At 35.4% G+C, this 24,681-nt stretch overlaps 1 protein-coding gene across 4 annotated transcripts in view; it reads left to right on the forward strand.

Moving 5' to 3' along the window:
* Positions 1-24,681, forward strand: part of LOC137244759 (trypsin) — a 75,893-nt gene that overhangs the window by 41,589 nt on the left and 9,623 nt on the right. For 3 of the 4 annotated variants that reach the window (XM_067774228.1, XM_067774226.1, XM_067774230.1), the window contains 2 exons: positions 21,820-22,404; positions 22,678-22,855. In XM_067774228.1, the coding sequence (XP_067630329.1) occupies positions 21,820-22,404; positions 22,678-22,855 (763 nt within the window). The remainder of the gene's footprint in view (positions 1-21,819; positions 22,405-22,677; positions 22,856-24,681) is intronic. The other variant, XM_067774229.1, reaches the window with a different exon arrangement.

Genomic DNA, 24,681 nt, shown 5'->3' on the forward strand with positions numbered 1-24,681 from the left:
AGTTGGGGACATTTGGTTAGTTAGGATGTCACGCTACCTTATGTACACCACTATGGCTGCCTTAGATTTTCTCTTACTGGTATTATGAGCTTTAAATGCTTCGACCCTGTGCTCTATTTGACCCAATTCTTTGAATGGATATACCGTTGTCGTGACTGATTTTTGAAAGACGGTTAATTTTATGGAACAGTTAATATTATTCTGGAAATCTTCAAGAAAGTACGCCTACGACTTGCTGACTCTGATCACAGGTAAAATCCTGCTAACGATAAGCGAGCTCATGGAAACGGCCCTTCGCGAAATTTTGCAATGGGCAGCGCAAACAAGGCTTCACCCCCAGCTATTCCAGCGAAAACAAAACGTTTGCTGTTCACAGAAAAAACTAACATTCCACTTTACCGAGGGTAAACGGTAAATCTCCCTATAAAGCGAAGTACCCGGGCATGATACTTGACTTCAAATTAAGCTGGGAAAGGAACGTGGAGGTGAGGTCAAGAAAGCTCTGGCAGCATACTACTCCTGAAAAAGTCTGCTGGCAGGTGCTAGTTAAAAGAGCAATTGTAGGGATTTACTACACGTTTTTATGAAATACTTGTTATTGTTAAAACTTTAATTTTTCTTTAAAAATCGAGTTTCAAATTTTTATATTTCATGTTATATTTAATATGAAAATTTTCACATCAAATATAACATGAAATATAAAAATTTGAAACTCGATTTTTAAAGAAAAATTAAAGTTTTAACAATAACAAGTAATTCATAAAAACGTGTAGTAAATCCCTACACTACTCCCCTCTTCCAAATTGTTCCATATTTAACAAATTAAATGTAACTCTTTTTGTTTTATTCAAACAATTATATTTACTCGCATCCAAATATGCAGGTTTAATTCTGTCTATAGAAATATTCATGAATTTATTATAATAATTAATTTTGAACCACTTTGGTGTTTTCTCTATTACCTCAAATGGTCCTTCATATGGCTCTTGTAATCCAGTTCTCTTTCTATCAACTCTAACTAATACAAACTTGCAATCATATAAATCTTTTGGAACATAAACTAGTGAATTTTTATGATGAGATATGTTTGATGCACAATTCTTTAAATTTTGTTTTAATTTTAACAGAACATCAGATGAGTCAAAGTTATTTTCAGATCGAACTACCATTTGTGAAGGAAGTCTTAGATTTTCCCCATATACCATTTCTGCAGCCTTAGATTGAATGTCTTCTTTATAGGATGATCGCAAACCTAACAACACTATAGGTAACTCCTCATACCATTCAGCTGCACTTCCACTTGCCATAATTGAAGCTCTAAGTTGCCTATGAAAGCGTTCAACTATTCCATTAGCCTGTGGATGATAAGCAGTGGTTATGATTTTGTGACTTCCTAATAGTTTTGAGAGCTCTGTAAAAACCTGCGATGTAAATTGCGCTCCCTGATCAGTTGTAATTGTCAACGGAACTCCAAATCGTGATATATACTCACGAAAGAAAGTTTCTGCCACATTTTTCGCGGAAATATTTTGAAGAGGATATGCTTCTGGCCAACGAGAATTCCTATCTATTAAAGTTAATATAAATCTAAAATAATGTGATGGAGGAAGAGGTCCAACGATATCTAAATATACATGTTCAAACCGCCTTTTTGAAATTGGTATTTTCGAAACTTGCGATTTTGTATGTCTATAAATTTTACTCTTTTGACAATTAATGCACTCTTTCGCCCACTGGTTTACATCTTTATTCATTCCTGGCCAAAAATATCTATTAGTGATTAACCGGCGTGTTGCTTTAATACCAACGTGGGCTATACCATGTAATTTCTTAAACATTAATTTTCTTAACACTTGAGGTATATATGGCCTTGTTAAATTAAGTGATGTCTCACACCAAATTTGAATATTTAAAAATGGAACTGATATTAGTTCTAATTTATGTCTACAATTTAGATTTTCTACTAATGATTTTATTTCATCATCTTTTCCTTGTTCAATAAATAACCCTTTTAATTTTACATCAATGGTTTCTAACGTTAAAACCTCGGGTATCCTTGACAACGCATCCGCAACACAGTTTGATTCCCCTTTTATGTATTTAATGTCACTAGTAAATTGGGATATGAACTCCAAATGTCTTGTCTGTCTGGGACTTCGATCTACCTTTGAATTCAATGCAAATGTAAGTGGCTTGTGATCCGTATAAACTGTAAAAGATCTACCTTCCAACCAATGTTTAAAGTGTTTAATAGTTAAATAAATAGCGAGTAACTCTCTATCAAAAGTACTATATTTACATTCAGACGGACTAAGTTTCTTAGAGAAGAAAGCTAACGGTTCTTTAGTATTGTTGATTTCCTATTGAAGAACTCCTCCAATAGCCCTATTTGATGCGTCTACAGCAACAGAAAAATTGCTTCACTGTTGAAATGTGTTAACAATGTTTTCTTAGCAAAACTCTCTTTTACTTTCTCAAATGCCTGCAATGTTTCATCAGACCAATCAAGTACTTTATCTTTGCTCTTCGATGCTTCCGTTATCATGCTGCATATTGGGTCTAGCATTCCAGCAAGCTTTGGTATATACCTATGATAAAAATTAACCATTCCCACAAAATTTTGCAATTGTTTGATTGACATTGGTCGTCCAAAATCAAGAATTGATTGAATTTTCTCTGCTGATGGTTGAATACCTTCAGACGATATGTTGTAACCTAGGAAATTTATTTTACCTACTCCAAAAACGCATTTAGATGGCTTGATGTTCAATCCGTACTTATCTAAACGTTGAAATGGTATATTAAGATGTTGTAAATGTTCTGATTCATCTTTACTAGCTATCAGTATGTCGTCCAAATAAACAAATATAAAATCTAAATCGTGCAACACTTCATTTATAAACCTTTGGAATGTTTGAGCTGAATTTCGTAATCCAAAAGGCATTCTGACGAATTCGAACATTCCAAAAGGTGTAGTTATGGCAGTCTTATGAATGTCTTCTTCCGCAACAGGTATCTGATGGTAAGCCCTAACCAAATCTATCTTTGAAAATATTGTTTTATTTTTGAATTCGATATGTAAATCATGTATGTGTGGCAAAGGGTATCGATCAGGTACAGTGATTAAATTAATCCTACGATAATCTCCGCAAGGACGCCAGTCATTTGCGTCTTTCTTAGGTACTAAATGTAATGGCGATGTTTCGTGTGATTTAGATGGACGGCACATTCCTGATTTTAATAAAAAATCGAATTCAGTCTTTGCTATTTTAAATTTAACAGGATCTAAACGTCTTGGCCTACAAAAAGGTAATATTCCATCCGTTATAATATGATGAACTGTCGAATGATTAACCTTTTTATTATAATCTGGCTCAGAAATTAAAGAAGGAAAATTTTTTAAAAGTTTGGTATATTGATTTTCAACTGAAAATAATTTAGGCAATGAAATATTGCAAAACCCGGATATAGCATCTACAGATAAACTAGTTAGAGGATCTATTAATTTCTTATTCTTTATATCTATTAAAAGTCCATATTTTTCTAAAAAATCTGCACCTATGATCGGTTTTGAAATATCTGCAATAAGAAATACAAACGGAAATTCTCGACGGAGTCCCAAATTAAGTTTTAATAATTTTTTTCCATAAGTCGAAATCATGCTGTCATTAGCAGCCGTTAAGATAATATCTGAAGATTTTTTGTAAATTTTGAATTTAGATGAAGGAAGAACTGAAATCTCAGCACCACTATCTATTAAGAATTTTAGCTTGCTGTCTTTATCTAATACAAACAAGCGACGTGTTGAAAAATTCAAAATGCCGTTGTTAGTCGCTGCAACAACAGCGCTGTCTAGTTTGTTTGACTAGGACCATTTTTCTGGAAAGCACACGGTTCTTCACATTTACGAGCTTTACTGTCGAAACGATAATGATACTTACATAACCAGTTTTGAGACTTTGATCTACCTCGCGACTGAGAATTCCTGCGAAAACTAAAAGTCCGCCTTTTTGGACGTGACTGTCTGTCATTAATTTGTGTTTTAATCTCGTTAATATCTAATTGTAAATGATTAAAACTTTCACATATTTTTGTTGTAGCCTTCGCTAAATTCTCTACAATTTTTCCCAATTCATCAATATTAATAGAAGATGTAAGAACTCTATTTCTAACTGCACAAATTTCATTACCACTGGTTATCTCCCAAATTTTATCTGCCAGTTGCAAAAGATCATTAATATTATTTAAATTAGCACTAGTCAATGCAACATAAAGATTTTTTGGAAGTTTACGTAACCAAAGATTTTTAAGGAAATTTGAATCGATAGTATTACCTGCTAGTTGGTCAAGGGTCCTATAATATTCAGAAGGCTTCCGATCACCTATCTCAGTATCTGATAAAATTTTATCCAATCTTCTCTGTTCGCTTAAGGAGTGCCTATCAATAAGAGCTTTCTTTAAATTGTCATATTTTCTACTTTCAGGTGGATTTTGAGTAACATCTAATACATTTGCAATAATGTCTTGTGGTAAAGCAGTTATTACAAACTCGTATTTAGTCAAATCTCTAGTTATACCTTTTGTAGCAAATTGCGTCTCAGCATGTACGAACCATCCTTCATATTACTTTACTTTTGAATTTATCATTAAACGAATATTTAATTAAAAATGTATCGTGAATATTGAACGAATAAATTTATTGAACAATTATAGATACCAAAAAAAAAAAAAAAATTTAAGTTTTAACAATAACAAGTATTTCGTAAAAACGTGTAGTAAATCCCTACACAATCAACACAAGATTTGAAAGATGCAAAGGCTTTAATGGCTGGAATATCAGTTGCAGTGAGCAACGAATTTTACTTTCTGCGCTCTGTAAGTGTTCGTGTAGGGATTGGCTGCAAAAGGGGCTCTACGACTTAGAGAATCCAACCCAATATGGACACGCGACGCTATTACGTGACGTAGCAAGGGGATGACTAGATATTTTTTGGAACAATTAACAGTTGTAAAAACAGTTGTAAGCTGTAACCTTGTAACCGGTTACAATTTTAAAACTGCGTTATTTTTTTAACGATTTTATTTACCTTGACTCTGTGTAGCATTGTGAATGAATTTTGTAATTAAAATTTAAGCAACTTCCCGACAAGCTACAAGCATCGAAAACTTGGAATATAGTTCAGAAACTCCGATAGGTGGCGCATGGATCGAAATATTTAAAAAAAATCATATTTGTGGTCCGATTTGGCTCATATTTGGAACAAATATTACATACAGTCCGGTAGAAGTGACATCAAAATACTTTGGAGTTCGAGGAGGGACAAGCATACGTGGCGCTGAGTCGAGTAAAGTCTTTGGAAGGATTATGTATTGAGGACTTAGATTGTAACAAATTGTCAGGAAAGTGTCCTTGTAATAATGAGTTAATGACTGAACTAAATAAAATGAGAAATAATAGGCAATTAAATAAAGACTAAAAACTTGAAAATAAAAAAATTTAATTAATTTAAATTAAATAACGACGTATCTTGGTGTAGATTCAGTACATAGTAGGAGAAAACTTTTTGTCGGCTGATTTTTCATTTTAGAGCGTCGATACCATTTTGTTTCACTGTCCAAAAATTTTAGCTTATTAAAAATAAAATCAATTGTTTTTGTTTTTATCGGCCTATTGATAAATGAAACTAAAATCATTAGAAAAAAATGTTGAAGTTAAATGGTTTTACGATTTGAAACTATATGGTTTGCTGGGTAGAGCTTTTATGGTCGTTTTAAAAAAGTATACTTTGTTGTTTTTGTGTTACTTTGACGTGTTTGGACGCTTACTGCGTCATCTTCAGAAAGCTGTTTTATTTGAAAATATATGAAATATATAAAAATTTAACCCCTTTTTCCAACAATAAACACAAAAATTCAAGCTTTACAATTATTACTTACATTGATTGTTTAATTAATTATAATATCACAGTATAATTTAAACAAACATATTTACATATTACTAACTCTCACTGATTTGTGATTGTCTCTTCGCTCTTTGTACAATTGCGGTATAAATGTTGCTAATATTGTTGGCGTCCTCTTTGAAATTCATAACCTGGTATATTTTTTGTTGTATTCTTAAGCTCTCTAAAGTTATTCGTGTTTTTTCTCTTTTTTCTATGTCTAATATTTGTGCATGGTTAAAATCCGCTGTATGGTTTTATTGAAAACAATATTTACATTAAGTAATAATAATACTAAAAGCTAGAAAATAATTAGGTACGTCCTAGGTACTAGTCATCAATCTAGAGCATTGATCATACACTTAAATAAAAGCATTGGGAGCGTGAAATTACTAAAAATGTGAGACGTAGCATAACCTGATTAAGGTTCAGTTGGTCTTACTTGTGACTATCAATAGAAATTTGACGCGTCCAACGCTTTTATTTAATTGTCTGATCAACGCCCTAAAATCAAAAAGCAGCCGAAAAAAAGATTTCTCCTACAATCTACTGAATATACAATAAGATACGTCGTTATTTAATTTTATTTGAAGCAAGGAGGTTTTTAAAAAATGATTTTAGGTAGGATGATCCTCGAACAATTTCTAATATGTCGCGTTGCCTAAGATAGTGCGATTTCGATGATTTACTCTTTTGCAAACTCTGCTGTAGACAGCAGCAAAGTTCCAACATTTAAGCTTTAACAAACCATCAAAATGTTAGAGAATCTCTGCCACAACTACTTACGACATCAGCTGACTGCAATTTTAAACTCATAGTACGACAGCGCAAACTTTAAGTTTTACATTGCTATTTCGTTTATTCTCGATATTTACTGCATAAAAATAAAGCACTTTTCATGAATACCGGCATAAATAAATATAAACGTATAAAATTAAATTCTCGCACAACACCACACTGCCACAAACTAACAACAATAAAAGGAAATAAAAACTAAATAGTAACAGTATCAATAAATGCCATTAACCAATGCGCTTCAGTTATAAACAAAAGCAAATGGCAATAACAACAAACACATTGTAAATACTGCTGGCGTCTCGCTCTGATAACTTTTAGATGTGGCTCCTCAACACGCTCGTAGAAATACCTCTTTCATTTTTGGTTTTTTATTCACTTACTAGTTTGTTGTTTTTTTTTTTTTTTTTTGGTTTCTTGTTTTCTTTTTAGTACATTTTTATTAATTTCTTCATGTTTTGTTATTTCTTTTGTTGTATATTATTTAAATTGTTTACAGCGCTACAATGACTTTTATTACAAGCCTACAAACTTTTTCGCAAACCTCTGCTATGTGGATTCCATTATTTTTCCCAAAAATTCAAATGTTTGGGTTCACGTGCCGGTGTTATCGTGTTTAAAACAGCTTTTTGGAATTACAGTAAAATTCCACATTACGGACAGTCCTTATAACCGGAAAGCTCCAATCACCGCTCAAATTTGTGACACACAGGTTTTTCATTCCTTTTTTCATACAAATATCATCCTAATAAACGGACACTCTAATAACCGGACGCGGACAAAGTATTTCAAACCATTTTCATAAAAAAATTTCTCATAAACGGACAAAATTCAAAAATATCACAAGCAACCTTGTAAAACGTAAAGTATAGTGAGCCCAAAAATTTAATGGTAGTAGGTACAGGTTTATTTTGCTTTGAAAGGTTCAATATTGGCAAAACACAAGCTACTGAAGTCGATAAAAATAAAGAAAAAAGTCTTTCTAAATAGAAATCTGGAGTTAATGTTCATCAAAAGCGAAGTTTTCTTAAAGAAGGCGGCTCTGAAAGAGACAAGGTGTTTTTTAGTTGGTTCGCTAAGGCTAGAAGTCAAAACATTCCGATTTCTGGTCCCATTTTGAAAGCAAGGGCAATGGAAATTGCAGGCAAAATGGTTGTACCTAAATTCAATGTTTCAGATGGATGGTTAAACAAATGGCGAATAAGGAATAATGTTGCTTTCAAATGCGTATCTGGGGAAGCTGCAGATGTAAACCAGGATGGTGTCCAACAGTTTAGGACAAAACTTCCATCTCTGTTGACCAGTTGCAAGCCTCTAGACATTTACAACGCAGACGAAATTGGGCTTTTCTTTCGCGCCTTACCTGACAAAACCCTCGCTCTTAAATCCGAAAAATGCGTGGGCGGGAACCTATCAAAGGAAAGACAACATAAAAATTATTTTCATGCCTCCAAATACAACAACAGTTAGCCAACCCCTTGATCAGGTTATAATCCAAAATTTTAAAACTTTGTATAGAACCTTAGTTTTAAAACACTTGCTATTTAAAATTGACAATACAAGTTCAGCCTCAGACCTCTCAAAATCGATTAATGTACTAGAAGCTGTGTATTTCATCAAAGCACCTTGGGATAAAGTGGAAGCCACAGCCGTCCGAAATTGCTTCCGTAAAGCAGGATTTTTGCAAACTTATGAGGATTTTCCATATTTTGATCCCGAAGATGACATTCCACTGGCAATATATGCCAGGCTTCAGGAAGGACTAGATTTGCCAAATGATTTGGAAGGTTTTCTCCAAATGTATCAAAATCACTGAGGACAACAATAATGAAATTCAATTTGACCAAAACTATGATACCATGGAAATAAGTGATTCAAAAATGAATGATGAGGCTTTAAAATTTGTTTCGCGCTTGAAACAATTTGCAAAAAATTACTATGTAGCTTTCCAGCACATTTAAAATATCGAGTGACTTTGAAAATGAACATTTTAAATTAAAACAATCACTGTTTAAGCAATCAAGCATTACCCAATTTTTTCAATCAAACTAGTATTGATATGTAAAGACTTGTACAATGTATTTAATCGATATATGTATATGTATTTATATGTAATATTAAAGTATGCAAATATTCTTTACTTCCAAAAATTTCTGGAATAAACTATGCTCAATACAATATATATGTATGGTGTATATTTTGTGACTTCATCCCTTATAATCGGACATATCCCATAGCCGGACAAAAACACTGCGACGGTGAGTGTCCGGTTATAAGGAATTTCATTGTATATCGAAATCATTTGTTTTTTAAATTTTTACAAGAAACCAAAATTTTTAAAAAAGTCATAACTCAATTTCTTTTTTTTCAAGAAAACTATACAAAGCCATTTGTCTTAAGTCCACGTCATTGGGCCCCACTGCACTCAGGCATTTGCATACTTTATTGCTACATGCAATGTTTCTGTTTAGTTTTTTTTTTTTTTTTTTTTGCCCTACTTATTTTGTGATTTAATCTTTTAATTTCACTTTCCTTCTCAACGACTTTACCATTTCCGCTAAGAAAAAACAAGAGTAAGTTCGTGTGCTGTTGTTGTTGTTATGTGGTAAAACTTTTTTAGTTTTCTGCGGGTATCTGCTTTAAAGGTACTTTCTGTTTGAAATGAAGGGTGAAAAATTTAGTGTAACAGTACCACGCTGCAGCAAATGTAACCACGGCGATCTTAATAAATTGTGGTGTTAGCGGCAGTGAAATGAAAACTTATAAGAACAGAAGCATGAAACTCGTACCTGCGTGCTTTTTATTTTTTTTCTCTCTTGTTTTCAGAATTCCTATGAATCTTTTCGAGACTTTAATCCGTTTTTTTGCTATATTATTTGTAAGAACCTTGAACAAAACAGGCCGCCGTGGTGTGGTGGTAGCTTGCTCTGCCTACCACACCGAAGATCCAGAGGACACGACCAGGGCAAAGCAAAATCAAAATTCTAGAAACAAGTTTTTTCAGTTAGAAGAAAATTTTTCTAAACGGGGTCGCCCCTCTGCAGATATTTGGCAATTACTCCGGGTGTATTTTTGCCACGAAAACCTTCTCAGTGAAAACTCATCTGACTTGCAGTTGCACTCCGGGTGTATTTTTTCGGAGTCGGCATAAAACATGTTGATCCCGCCCCGCCAATTTGTAGGAAAAATTACAAGGAGCGCAACGCAAATTGGAAGAGAAGCTCGGCTTAAAATTTCTTCGGAGGTTATCGCGCCTTACATTTATTTTTAATTTTTTAATAAAAAACAAAAAATTCGATAACTTAAAATGTACGAAAAAAAGGTACACGACAAAAGTCACGTTGTTTAAATTTTTCCCAAATTGTTAAATAAATTATAAATTAAAAATTGCTTCAAATATATGTGTTCAGACATTTAAAAGCAATTAGGGCAACCCCCGCTTAATTCATAAAAATAGACGACATCGGTTAATTCTTTGTATTTCTATAAATAGAACAAAAGCAAAAACAATACGAGTTTCACTGAAACCGCTAACAAAAAAGCATAACTTTTACACATGATTACATACAAAGTGTGTACTGTGCAAAAAGAATAAAATACGAGTATGCAAGGAAGGCAATTGGGATAAGGTTTACAACAACTAAAGCATGTCGTGGCTGACTACGTTTGTACACTTCAACCATCGTAGGAGTGCGAGCTCAAATCCCACTACCGAGAGAAAAGAGATTTACAAGGTATAATCGAAAGAGCTGTCGCCTTGTCCATCCTGATGTCACGTTGTTTAAATTTTTCCCAAATCGTACGTCAAATGTCTGTTGTTCATGGTGGACTTTTGGCCAAGAATTAGAATAGATCAATTTTCTAATATTCCTAGAAGTTCTTCTTAAAACTTTGCTAAATTAACGAAGGATTTTGAAATTTCTTCGTTTTAAAAGTATACTAAATGCTAAAATCTTGTCATTTATCTGGCGTGTAAATTTACATCTGAAAAAACTAATCTTAGAATATTATCGAAAACTTGCAGGCACGTAGGCATAAATTACTGAAAAGTTTACGCTATCCAAAGGTATGAAAATATTTAGAAAACTTTCACAATTTCCAAAAGCAAAAATATTTACGGAAAACTGCCGCTATACAAAGCAAATTAAATTTAAAAGATTAAATCAAGTTTAGCTTTTTTTCAATAATCTTACGATGCGATGTTCGATGTTAATTGAAACTTTCAAAAAAAAAAAAAGAATAGAATTTCTACTATTTTTTATGACGGCAGAAATCACCCGACTACTAATGTTGATAATCTGCCTTTTACATAAATTTTGTAACAATTCTATTTTTTACCAAAGCCTAATGGCTAAAGGTGCACATTAACTTGAGCATGGTTTTTAGTTTTTTTTAAACTATATATATTTATTTCTTTACTGACTCAAAAATCTTGGTTTTAAACAGTCTTATTGATCTTCAGCCTGTGTAGTGATGTTTACGTATTTTGTAACTGAAAATAAGTAACGTCCGGCAATGCAATAAAGAGAAAAAACTCCTTAGATCGGGCGTGGATCGATATATTTCAAAAAATCGTTTTCTTGGTCCGATTTGGCTCATATTTGTAGCACATAGTACATATAGAAATAAAAAGCAACCTATAAAAAAATTCACCGCTATGTGGCGCAATGATCGATATATCCACAAACATCGTAAGAGTTTTTGGCAGTATTATGTATTGAGGAGTTAGGTTGTAACAAATTTTCAGGAAATAGTCCCTGTAATAATTAGGCATTAAATGAACTAAATAGAATGAGAAATAATAGGCAATTAAATAAAAAATAAAAAACTTGAACATGAAAAAGTTGTGATTGTAAAGTTTGGGATTCGTGCTATTAGCGAGCTTTGGGCATTATTAGTCGTGGTGCTTTCGTTTAGCTATATTTTATTGAAATAATTTATTAAAAATAAACGATTGTGAGCACACAAAGAAATCTACTTGTACTATGGCCCTATTGTGAATATTTGGTTAGAACTAACACTTCATTACCGGCAGTTGCTAATATTCGCAAGATGGCAGCGCAAGCGCAAGTAAGTTTACAAATGTTTGATTGATAACCGGAAGTTGCCAACATTCGCCAGACGGCAGCACAATCGCATGTAAATTTATAGATGTTTGATTGATAGAACAGCTGATTTCTGTTAATATTTGATATGAGACTTTTATATTTGTTGCGCAAGACGCGCACGGGTCCGGCTCGTTATTACTTAATGTAAGTATTGTTTTGAATAAAAACGTTTCCATAAAAAACTTTTTTTTATTTATTTGATTTGAGGTATGAACCAGGTACTTTTTCAGAACCGGGTAGTTTTCTATCCTTGCCATCCCGATCATTATTCTGGCGTTGCAAAGGATAAAAGGATAGGTAAAAAACATGCATTAGGTTTGATGTCTTCATGCCCAAGGTATTTTAGCATCGATTTAGAAGGCTTGGCCTTTTCAATGACTTCTTAAATCTGCAGAAGTAACGGTCAGGTGTTAAGTGCTCGCATTTGTCTTTATGTGCACGTTGATTTGTACAACATCTTGCGTTGCTAACTGAAGTATGCATTGCAAATTGCCGGCAGAAAGCGTTTACACATTTCATCGAGTCCGAAAGACAATGTTCTTGTCAATGAACTATGCAAAAACTGACTAATATGAATAGCCCGACAAAACTCTAGCCAATGAACTAGAATGTTTTCTGACTACTTTAGTTTTTAACTGCAAGATCATTACGCGAGGCCGAAAAATTAAGGCTATTCACAAAACGGCCTGAATAGCGAAGTTCTTAAGGGCAACACAATGATTCTAATTGAAAACTGAGGCGTTCAGTGTAAAAGTAAAAATAAATTAAAAATAAACAAAGGGCAGATAATGAGTTTTTGCAAAAATGGCAACTAGCCAGTTTGAAGTTTCAGAAATCTTACTCCCAAGCAGCAAATTAGTGATTTAGTTATATATGTAGTTTCACCTTAGTAAATGTTCCAACTTTCAGTTTTTGTTTCTTGAACTTCTGTGGCAGTTAAAACTAAAAAAATTCAACTTTCTTCTTTGACATGACCATTCGCTTACTTACATACATATATATTTTATGTTAACCTCTTTCACTTTCAACATTAATAAAGTTTTAGTGCCGCTAACTAAAGTGTCGAAAGATTTCAACTCGGCCACAAAGTCCGTTGTGGTTAAACTGACAAATGTTAATGAAAATTGTATTTCCGGTAATTAATTGCACCTTTATATTTTACTCATATTTGTTTTACATACAAGTGAAATTATGCAATAGAAATAGGCGCACAAACAAATAATTAAAGAAATTAAAACACAAAAACAACTATTATGATATGAGAAAATGCAAATGGGAAACCCAAGATTTTGTACCAAAAATTATCACAAAAGCTACACGAAAACTTGATGTATTTCTGGTTATGTCGTTACATCACCATAAGCTTTCATCTGTGAAATAAGTGTGCATGTGCGTGAGCAGGGAGCGGCAAGTGTTAATTTGGGATTAAGTGTTTAAATAGTAGATACAATGTGCACATCGGAGAGACGAACATGAGCATTTTTGTAGAGATTCAACAAAAAGCAAGTAAGAAAGTCTAAGTTCGGTTGTAACCGAACATTTTGTTGTAACGAAGCTTTTCCGTCCCGGCGCTTCTTCAATAAGTGCTAGGGGTATACTCGCCGTGTCCAAGGTTCGCTTACAATATATTTGTAAATTTGGGACACCGTGCAAATCGTTTTCATATAAATTCACTTTATTTCTCTAATTCTATATATGTATGTACACTATAATTAAAATGAAAAATTTTACGTAATCAAAAGAAGAAATATTTGTTGTTTTCATTTCACTGTATGCTTGCTCTATACTGCGTGGTGGGCCAACGGTACTCGTGTCCCGTTATGACGCCTCGATGGTCGTTGCTTGTGTGTGTGTAAATGTGTTTTGTGACGCCCTGCGCCCGCGTGCGTGTCCCGTTAGGAACGTCCCGTTAGGACGGTCGTTGCCTGAGTGCGTGTAAAACGTGTTTCGGTGACGCCTTGCGTTGGTGTGTATGTACGCAACCCTAGTGTGGTTGACGTCGTGTATTTGCGTGACTCTGCTGCGGTCACCGTAGTATGTGTGCGTAGTGCTGTTGTGGCTAGCGTGGTGCGGTGACCAACGTAATGTGCTTGCGTAGCGCTGTTGTGGCCCGCGTCGTATGTTGGCGCCTGCGGTCAGCGTAGTGGGTTGGCGCAATGCTGTTGCCAACGTCGTATGTTTGCGTAGTGATGTGGTCCACGTAATATGTTAGCGTGGTGCGGTCGCGGTCAGCGTAGTGGCTGGCGTAATGCTGTGGCCGACGTAGTGTGTGTGCGATTGTGGCCGGGGTAGTAGATTGGCGTAATGCTATGGCCAACGTAGTATGTTTGCGATTGTGACCAGCGTGGTAGTTTGGCTTGCGAATGTCACCTGCTCGCGGGTGCGCGTTACTGTGGTAGTGCCGTTGCTGGCGAAGTCTCAAGCGGTGTTTGGTGGTATAACCAACACATTCACCACTTGAGGCCACGACTCACTCCTGTGAAGCGACCTGCCCGCATGGTAGAACCGAAAACTTCAAGGGACGCTCCATAAGTAGCTCTGGTCACGACCACAGTTCCGTTCTTCGGCACGAGGGTAACTCTGGTACAGTTAACGTAGTAGGTTTGCGTAACTTTGCTGTGTCAATGCAGTATATTATCGGGGCGCTGTCGTGGTCAGCGTAGTAGATCGGCGCAGTACTAAAGCCAACGTAGTGTATTAGCTATGGTGCTGTTGCGGCCAGCGTAGTAGATTGGCGTAATGGTACGGTGCGCTGTTTGTGGCGCTGTTACTGTCGGGTCAGGCGGGCGGACGCTGCCTGTTCGCGGGTGCGCGTTACTGTGGTAGTTCCGTTGCTGGCGAAGTCTCAAGCGGTGTTTGGTGGTATAACCGACACATTGACCACTTGAGGCCACGACTTATTCCTGTGAAACGACCTGTCCGCATGGTAGATCCGACAACTTCAAGGGACGCTACACAAGTAGCTCTGGTCACGGCCACAGCTCCGTGCTAACTAACTTCTGTCCTGCTGTTTTGCTCCTTTTATTGCTTTGTTTGGTATTGTTGGCTCGAATAGTTGCGTTGCCATGGTTGCTGTTCGATGTTGCGAACGCTCGTTGCGTTGCTGAGATTTGTTAGTTTGTTTTGTTGGCATTAAAGTGTTGTGCTTGCCCGTTGTGTTGCTGAGACTTGTTGGTTGGTTTGCTGCTATAGCCTTTTGTGACTGGCTGTTGTGTCAATGCTGTATTGAACTTGTTGGTTGGTCTATTGCTATAGCCTTTTGTGACTGGCTGGTGTGTTAGTGTTGTATCGAATATGATGTATGCTGTATTTAACTTGTTGGTTGGTATGTTGCTATAGCCTTTTGTGACTGGCTGTTGTGTTAGTGCTGTATCGAGTATGATGTGGTGTCGTTTTGCGTGTGCCAAATTAATGGTGTTATATTTGGTCCTCACAACATACTCAGCTGAGAGCTTTGGAGACAAAAAAGGAAAATCACCACGTAGGAAAATGAACCTAGAGTAACCCTGGAATGTGTGTATATGACATGGGTATCAAATGGAAGGTATTAGATATTATTTTAGAAGGCAGTGGGCCATAGTTCTATAGGTGGACGCCTTTTCGAGATCTCGCCATAAAGGTGGAACAGGGGTGACTCTAGAATGTGTTTGAAATATATGGGTATCAAATGAAATGACGGTTTTAAATGGGAGTGGCCCTTAGTTGTATATGTGAAGGCGTTTTCTAGATATCGACCAAAATATGGACCAGGGTGACACAGAACATCATCTGTCGGGTACCCCTAATTTATTTATATATGCAATACCACGAACAGTATTCCCGCCAAGATTCCAAGGGCTTTAGATTTCGCCCTGAAGAGCTTTTTCATTTTCTTCTACTTAATATGGTAGGTGTCACACCTATTCTACAAAGTTTTTTCTAAAGTTATATTTTGCGTCAATAATCCAATCCAATTACCATGTTTCATGCCTTTTTTCGTATTTGGTATGGAATTATGGCATTATTTTAATTTTTCGAAATTTTCGATATCGAAAAAGTTGGCGTGGTCATAATCGGATTTCGCCCATTTTTAATACGAAAATAAAGTGAGTTCCGATAAGTACGTGAACTAAGTTTAGTAACGATATATCGATTTTTTGTTAAGTTATCGTGTTAACGGCCGAGCGCAAGGACAGACGGCAGACTGTGTATAACAACTGGGCGTGGCTTCAACCGATTACGCCCATTTTCACAGAAAACAGTTTTCGCCATAGAAGCTATGCCATTACCAAATTTCACAAAGATTGGTAAATTTTTGTTCGACTTATGGCATTAAAAGTATTCTAGACAAATTAAATGAAAAAGGGCGGAGCCACGCCCTTTTTGAAATTTTTTTTGTATTTTTGTATTTTGTAGCACCATATCATTACTGGAGTTGAATTTTGACATAATTTACTTATATACTGTAAAGATATTACATTTTTCGTTAAAATTTTACTTTTAAAACTATTTTTTTTTAGCCAAACTACAGCTTACAAAACTTTTAAGTAACCTACTTTCAAAAGTGGGCGGCGCCATGCCCATTATCCAAGATTTTACTAGTTTTCTATTCTGCGTCATAAAGTTAACGCACCTTCCAAGTTTCATCGCTTTATCCGTCTTTGGTACTGAATTATCGCACTTTTTCGGTTTTTCGAAATTTTCGATATCGAAAAAGTGGACGTGGTTGTGGTCCGATTTCGTGGTTCGTCATTTTAAATAGCAATCTGAGATGAGCACCCAGGAACCTACATACCAAATTTCATCAAGATACCTCAAAATTTACTCAAGTTATCGTGTTTACAGACGGACGGACAGACGGACATGGCTAAATTAATTTCTTTTTTCGCCCAGATCATTTTGTTAAATATAAGTCTATATCTATCTCGATCAGTTTATGCCTTTACAGGGTACCGTTATGCGAACAGAATTAATATACTCTGTGAGTTCAGCTCAGCTGAGTATAAAAAAACAAGACAAAAACGGACTTTCGTCGGCTGGGCTTGGACGTGCCGCACTTTTAGTTTACTGCGCATCATGTCATTGATATTTTAGTGATTTACCACAGTGACTTCACCATAGCGTCTGGCACAAGGAAAATGCTACTCTGCAAGCAGCCGACAACGACATTCCCTCGACTTGAAAGCATTTTATTCCCCGTAACTCGGTTGAGCGGAGGAGGAAATGGGGTCATTATAACTCCTTCTCTACCCCTGGCTAAAACTCGGTTTGTATGAACATAGCGGGTTGGGGACACTGTGCCGCTTGGACTCATTTCGCTCAGCCTGCGTATTTCGCTTAACCCACAATATAAACACGTGAAACTGTAACCTATTTGTCAGTCAGAGATCGTGAGACAGACTATTGGATGTCGTTATAATAGGGTCACTTATAAGATTGGCGAACGCCCTCTCTCAGTTTTTGATGAGGTTATGCTCAATGAAACTGTCTGTGCCGTGAGAGTTGGTATTTTCCCTAAGCAGTTTAAATTTTCTTTTTTGGTTGCGTCTTCCTGTCTAGGCCAGTACCTTTAAAGCAGAAGCACTGGGTATGGGTATCGTGAGAAATTTGGGTTTGGGATAGGAGGCTTGCTTTTTCGCAAATTAGAATCAAAATTAAAATTCCGATACAAATTCAAATTAAAACTAAAATTTAAATTTTATTTATTTAATTATTAAAGGAACAATATCAACAAAATTACTAATATACAGACAAAAAGGAGCACTAGCTGCCACGGCTTTCGGCTCGCTCTCTAATAAAATATGGTTTAATAACCTAAATTTAAATTAAAAGAGATATTATAGCCTTAAATAATATTGCAATATATACTAATAACACTGGGCCACGAATTTCAACTTTTTCTCTTTACCAGAAACGGCGTTATGAAATTCGTATGTAAAATCACCCCCTGATTTCGAAAATTGAGTTCGTTTTTGATTCTATGGTACCGTTTTTGAGATATTTGCAATTTACCGTTATTCGAAAAAACCAAAAAGATGGCTCCCTTTAACTTATATAGCTCACGAACGGGTCAAGAAATTGCAAAAAGAATCGGAAAGACGATAAAATTTGCTATAAATGCATCATACATTGTTTTTTGCTCAACCAGATAGTTTTCGAGATATTAGCTTATCATTTCAGATTTTTGTTTTTTTTTTTTATGAAAAAATATGAAAAAAATTACTCTTTGCGAGGGCAGCATTCCAAAACCATAACTTTTTTTCCAGATATTTTTTCTTTACGTAAAGCTCTGTTTAATTAGAAAAAAGATATTCTATCATCGAAGAGAATCGATGGAAAACTAAGTAAGTTATAAGCGATCAAATAAAAATACTCAGGTTGCACAACTTCAATGTATGTATACATACATATATTAAAGGTATAAAGTGCAAATGGGATATTATTCGGATAAACGAATAACACCATAACAATGATAATACTTTTTCTTTAAGTAAATCAAATAGTACTTTTAATACTCGAATTGTTTTATAGTAGGAAGAGTGGTTGCATCGAAAAGAAGAGTGGTTGGGTTCGAAACCTGCTGTAGGCATGTAGTTATAAACATTAATTTCCGTCACTTATGGGTAAGTATGTAGGTAGATTTTCAAAATTATAAGACACAGAAAATTTTTAAAGCCTACATCTAAAGCAGGTAGTATTTTCTTTTCCCGGCTTCGTATAAAAAGGAACCTTTTTGTCTAGGTAAGATTTGATTTTTTTAATTTTATTCTTATTCCGAGTATAAATATGAGTTAATGCGCTGGAGATAGTTCAGTTCATAACTAAAATTTCAAAACCGTGGTTTATTAAAAAAAATAAAATGTGTAAAATGGCGCGAGAATTTGTGTGTAATAACGATCCAGATATGTTCTGTTCCATGTGTGGCCAATATAATATCATAAGGCGACGACGAGTGTTCTCAGATCATATGAAAACTTTATACTCCAAGTAGTTTGGCATTGAGCCTAAAAATGCTGAAAAACCATGGACACCGAACACTTTGTATACATCGTGTCGATTAGAATTGATTCAGTCGGAATCAGGACAACAAATAAAATTTGATACACCAATGATATGGAGAGAACCTTCTTGCCATTCAATAGAGTGTTATATTTGTCAAACAAAAGTACTTGGCGTTGGAAGATCAAGAAGAGTAACCTATGCCAGCGTACCTGCAGTGACATTACCAGTACTACATTCAACGGCAGTTGCGGATCCAGTTCCATTGTCAACAGTAAATTCTGAGTGCGGGGAATCAAGTTGTACTGAATTTCGCATGGGAAATGAGAGAAACGTTCTGTCACAACCACAACTTAATGTTTGGATAAGAGATTTGGAACTATCGAAGGAAAAGGCCGATATCCACACTTCTCGTATGCAGCAATTTTAATTTGTGTCATACGATATTAAGGTGATATTGTAGAACTCGTCAAGAACCATTTTCCAAACACTATACAAAGAAAGAAGGTATGTGCTACTGCAACGACATTCCTGGTTTATTCAAAGAGTTTGGTCAAACATATGATTCAAAAGAGTGGCGATTGTTCATAGACAGCAGTAAACTGAGTTTGAAGGCTGTATTATTGCAGTTTGGTAACAAAAAGCCTTCTATCCCGATCGCACATGCAGTAAATATAAAGGAAACCTACGAGGAAATGCAAAAACTACTCAAATTTATCAAATATGAAGAGCATGATTGGAAAATATCTTCTGATCTCAAAGTCGTTGCAATGCTATGCGGTCTACAGAGTGGCTACACCAAGCACTGCTGCTTCCTCTGCAAGTGGGACAGCCGAGCTCGCAAGGACCACTACGTCAGAAAGTATTGGCCGGAAAGAGTCGAGTTTACCGTTGGTGTGGATAACATCAAATACACCCCTCTTGTCAAGAAAGAGAAAATCATACTTCCACCCTTACACATCAAGCTCGGTGTCATTAAAAACTTTGTTAAGTCTTTGAACAAAGAAGGCGAAGCATTCGACAATTTGAAAACAATTTTTCCAGATATTTCTCAAGCCAAGATAAAGGAAGGTATTTTTGTTTGACCACAAATAAAAAATTTGATCAACAGTAATAAATTCAATGGACTACTCTCATCAGTTGAGGCAGCAGCGTGGGAATCCTTTGAAAAGGTCCGTTGCTTCTTTTCTCGGTAGACACAAAAGCCCTAACTACGAGCAGATAGTGAACGACTTAATCAATAATTATGCGAATATGGGTAAATATTAAAGGCTTATTAAAATTAATTTCCCAAAATTCTATAACTTGTCTACCTAACTCATATTTTCCTTCCAGGCGTAAATATGTCTTTAAAAATTCATTGTCTGCACTCACATTTGAGCTTTTTTCCGGCAAATCTAGGCGACGAAAGTGACGAACATGGCGAAAGGTTTCATCAGCAAATGAAATTAATTGAGAATCGATATCAAGGATTCTGCGACGTCGCAATGATGGGTGATTACTGCTGGTTTGTCATAAGAGAAACCGATCCTAAACTGAATAAGCGTCAAAGTAGAACACATAATTATTTCGACTACGTAGTAAAATCAAATTAAGATAAAGATTGTTAGAATATAGTATAAACATAAATAAATTTTAAAAAAAGTTAAAAATATGGGTAATTTCATTCATAAATTGAACTTTTAACTAAATATAAATAGAGCATAGCTAGATATTTCACTCTTCTTTATACCATACATACGTTTTGAGGTATACGTTGAAATAGCGCAACCTGGGTATTTTTATTTGATCGCTTATAACTTACATAGTTTTGCATCGGTTTTCTTCGATGATAGATTGTCTTTTTTCTAATTAAACAGAGCTTAACGTAAAGAAAAAATATCTGGAAAAAAAGTTGTGGTTTTGGAATGCTGCCCACGCAAAGAGTAATTTTTTTCATATTTTTTCATAAAAAAAAACAAAAATCTGAAATGATAAGCTAATATCTCGAAAACTATCTGGTTGAGCAAAAAACAATGTATGGTGCATTTATTGCAAATTTTATCGTCTTTCCGATTCTTTTTGCAATTTCTTGACCCGTTCGTGAGCTATATAAGTTAAAGGGAGCCATCTTTTTGGTTTTTTCGAATAACGGTAAATTGAAAATATCTAAAAAACGGTACCATAGAATCAAAAGTGAACTCGATTTTCGAAATCAGGGGGTGGTTTTACATACGAATTTCATAAAGGCGTCTCTGGTAAATTTTGGCCGTCGACCAGTGTAATTGGTATTTACAATAAAAATATTTTAATTGTGAGAAGAAAGAAAAAATTAAGATAATTAGACAGGTCAATTCCAGATAAACCCCCATAGGATGCCCTTCATTCCCATAAAATTAAAATTAAAATTAACATTTAAATTTAAATTTAAATTTAAATTTAAATTAAGTTTTAAACTAAAATTTAAATTAAAATAACAATTAAATTTAAAATAATAATTAATATTAAAATTTAAAATAAAATTAAAAGTTTAGAGAAATATTTTATTTTAAACAAAATGTTTCTTAAAAACTATGTTCTGAGAAAAGCTTACATGGGCATTCTAGAGCCCTACACTGAAACTAAGTTCTTGGCCCTTATAAGAGTGATCCTGAACTTGTGACCATTTGCTTACCAGATCTTTATCAGCTGGCGAAATCTTCAAACGCTCGTCTTCCATTATATTTATAAGTTTTGTGTTTTTAAGAAAAAAATGTTTTTTCTCAAGTTCTTAAAATAACCTTAACTCAGCATGGAATGAGTTCAGCCCTGTATTATGCCTTGGGGGTATTAAAGACATTTTTTTTTTTTTTTCAAAACACTTATTTATTTACACATCGCGAGAATTGTAAATTTGGCTTTTGCTTGCTAATTTTTAATACCTCATTGCTTGCCATAACACATACCTATATACATTAATTTTAATAAATAAGATAACGCTTTAATGTAATATAAAAACGCTGCTTCGATCAATTTAGGTGATATCATACATTTGCATGACATTTATCCGGATTTGATGGCACACAAAAGATATCCACCGCTGAGCGGCAGCAGTAGCAGCTCATCATCGCTTACATATTCACCGAATTTACAAAACAGTCATGCAACGACACAAAGTGGCAGCTCGCAGCATAGTGCAAACTTAGCATCACGCCCACCACTGCATCATTATCCAACAGTCATTAATAATCATCAATATCAAGTTACGCAATCTTTATATGCTACAAAACGTCCGCACAAACAAAATATTTATCGACCTGGATCAACGGGTAGTGGCAATGGTGTAATTGCCGCATCCAACAATTGGGAACATGAATCCAATCATCTTGGTTTGGGTTCATCACCAAATGGTGTAACGAATCATTTAGACAATTTCTTTGATGTAGACAGACCACCCATACATTCAGCAGAAAATGGGCCACATGAGTTTCTGCCACATCCACAGCCCTTTGCGGTTGGCAACGTTTTGGATTTGAATGCGGGTGAAGCGGTTGACGATTACAGTGGCGGCGTCGGAAATGGTGGCAGTTATGCAGATCAAATATCATATCGACCAGTGCCGGGTACCAAAGCTGTTTTGTTGATTCTACAATTTTCACTCTTTTTTTTTTGTTTTGTTCTTTATTTATTTAGTTTAGATTTCTTATTTCATAAATTATTTTGGATTATAGTTATAAATTGCTTTTCGCAGCTTTTGCACTTAGACGTCACTATATTTCATATTTTCTTTGTAGTTGTAAATTTCACGGTTTCATAGCACAGCTTTATTTATCATTTAATTTTTTTCACATTCATGCAAATGCATTAATATTTAAGCAATATTTCTTTCCTTTTAGGCTGTGGCGAAGTTTACGCTCGCTCCAATCGCATAGTTGGCGGTCATTCTACCGGCTTTGGTTCGCATCCCTGGCAGGTGGCGCTAATTAAAAGTGGATTTCTCTCTCGCAAGCTTAGCTGTGGAGGCGCTCTTATTTCAAATCGCTGGGTAGTCACAGCGGCGCACTGTGTTGCAACGTAAGTTAGTTTGGATTTATTAGTTGCCCACTTTACTGTAAATTCAACTTTAAATCAATGGCACATATTTTTGTAAGTTCATTTATCAGAAGTGATTGATAACATAGGGTTTTGGATAAATCTCTAGTAACTCTAGTGCTTATAAGGGTCTATAGTCTTTACTGGTATGTCTCTATTTCTATGAAACTTTTTCTCTTGCTCGCCTTCTTCGTCTCATCCCACAATTTTTTCTGCTCCTACCTCTATCTCTCGAACTATTTCCATAATCTTCTCTGGCCTCCTTTCAATTTACGAATCCATTGAGATATATTAATATTTTGTTTTAGGTTGACATTATGAGGGAGAACATTATAGAACTTCACACAGGGACACATTTTGGGACTACTCGGGTCTACATTTGCGCAGCTTTTTTGAACACGTTTTTCCTGGAAGGTGGGGCGTGTGTTGAAGTCCACGTAAGTGGGGAAAGCTTCAGACCGCAATTCAACAAGGAATGGCCAAGGAGATCTTTTGCATGCAGTCCAAGCAGATCACTACTTCTGGTTGCTTGCGGCCAAGTATCCACTGGGTAACCACTGAACATTCGAGCTTTATGGCTAGGTCCTGTCATGTTATGCGAACGAAAGGCAATGCTCCCTCTAAAAAAGTAGTCTTATCAGTAAAGCGATTTACATTTCCTTGATGTTACGAATTGGCGCCAGTTTTCATAGAGAAGAAGCGACTGGTGGACCTTGTTGAACGGCCACAACCGTTTAAACGGTTAAATGCAAATTAAGTAAGAAAGTATTGTGCTGAAATCAAGAGACCAAAGAACAATAAACGTAGTAATAACCTTGACGACATTTGTGCTGTATCCTGCCAAGAAACTATGAAAGTTTTTAGTGTGGCAGATCTTCTACAAGCAAAGAACCAATAATAATATTGCCTCTGATAATAATATTGCCGCGGTAAGAAGTCAATGAAATACAGTTTATTATCTCCGATGCTGGTTAAATATCTAGCCTAAGCTGGAACCGAACCTAGTTAGACTATATGCCTTACCCTAGCCCAGACAAGTAGCTTTTCATACATTTTAGGTACAGTGAAGATTTAATATATCGTGAAGTCATTGACTTTCGCTTAGTATTGCGATTCTTTGACTGGACTGCTTGAAATGCATGGGAAAAGTTTTCTAAGGAAACAAATGTATTCAAAAATCCGATCAGATGCTTTTTAATATTTTGGACTTATCGGAGTAACATACCAGGTATGCCTTTGGTGCAACCTGTATGCTCTTGAGGCGCTGAAAAGTTATTTCAAATTTTACTAATTGGTTAATGATACCTCTAGGGAATTAGGAAAGTGTGAGCTTTTTTCTCAATTCCTCGAAATATCGGACTTGTCTTTTACGTCTTCAAAAGCCTTCATTTATTATATTTAGCAGGGTACTCTTAGAAGTCTGCTGTATTATTATGTGTGGGGTTGTTAGTTCTAGCGACACCTATATCGCATTTGGTGGCATTACTGATAGAGCTGCTCTTGGGGAAGAGTCCCCCATTCCGTACACTAGCAGGTGCCTTGCAATCATGGTATCTATCCATTTCATCGCACAGGGACTGCAAACCCAGAACTTTGTTGAGATACACCTGAATACTATTCTAGCTTTTTCTATTCCAAGGTTCTTTACTTCAGTTCTAGTATGGATGTGTGCGTGGATCGTGGTCTAATACCTGCAAAATTTCTCCTGCTAATAAAAGGAATGATGGTGGTTTTCTATAGTTTTATGTTTAATCAAACACTTGTGATCTCAAATCTACCTCTTACTGTTATTACTTTCTTGGCTAAAA

This window comes from Eurosta solidaginis, chromosome 3 (genome assembly GCF_040869045.1).
Source record: "Eurosta solidaginis isolate ZX-2024a chromosome 3, ASM4086904v1, whole genome shotgun sequence".
Taxonomy (NCBI): domain Eukaryota; kingdom Metazoa; phylum Arthropoda; class Insecta; order Diptera; family Tephritidae; genus Eurosta; species Eurosta solidaginis.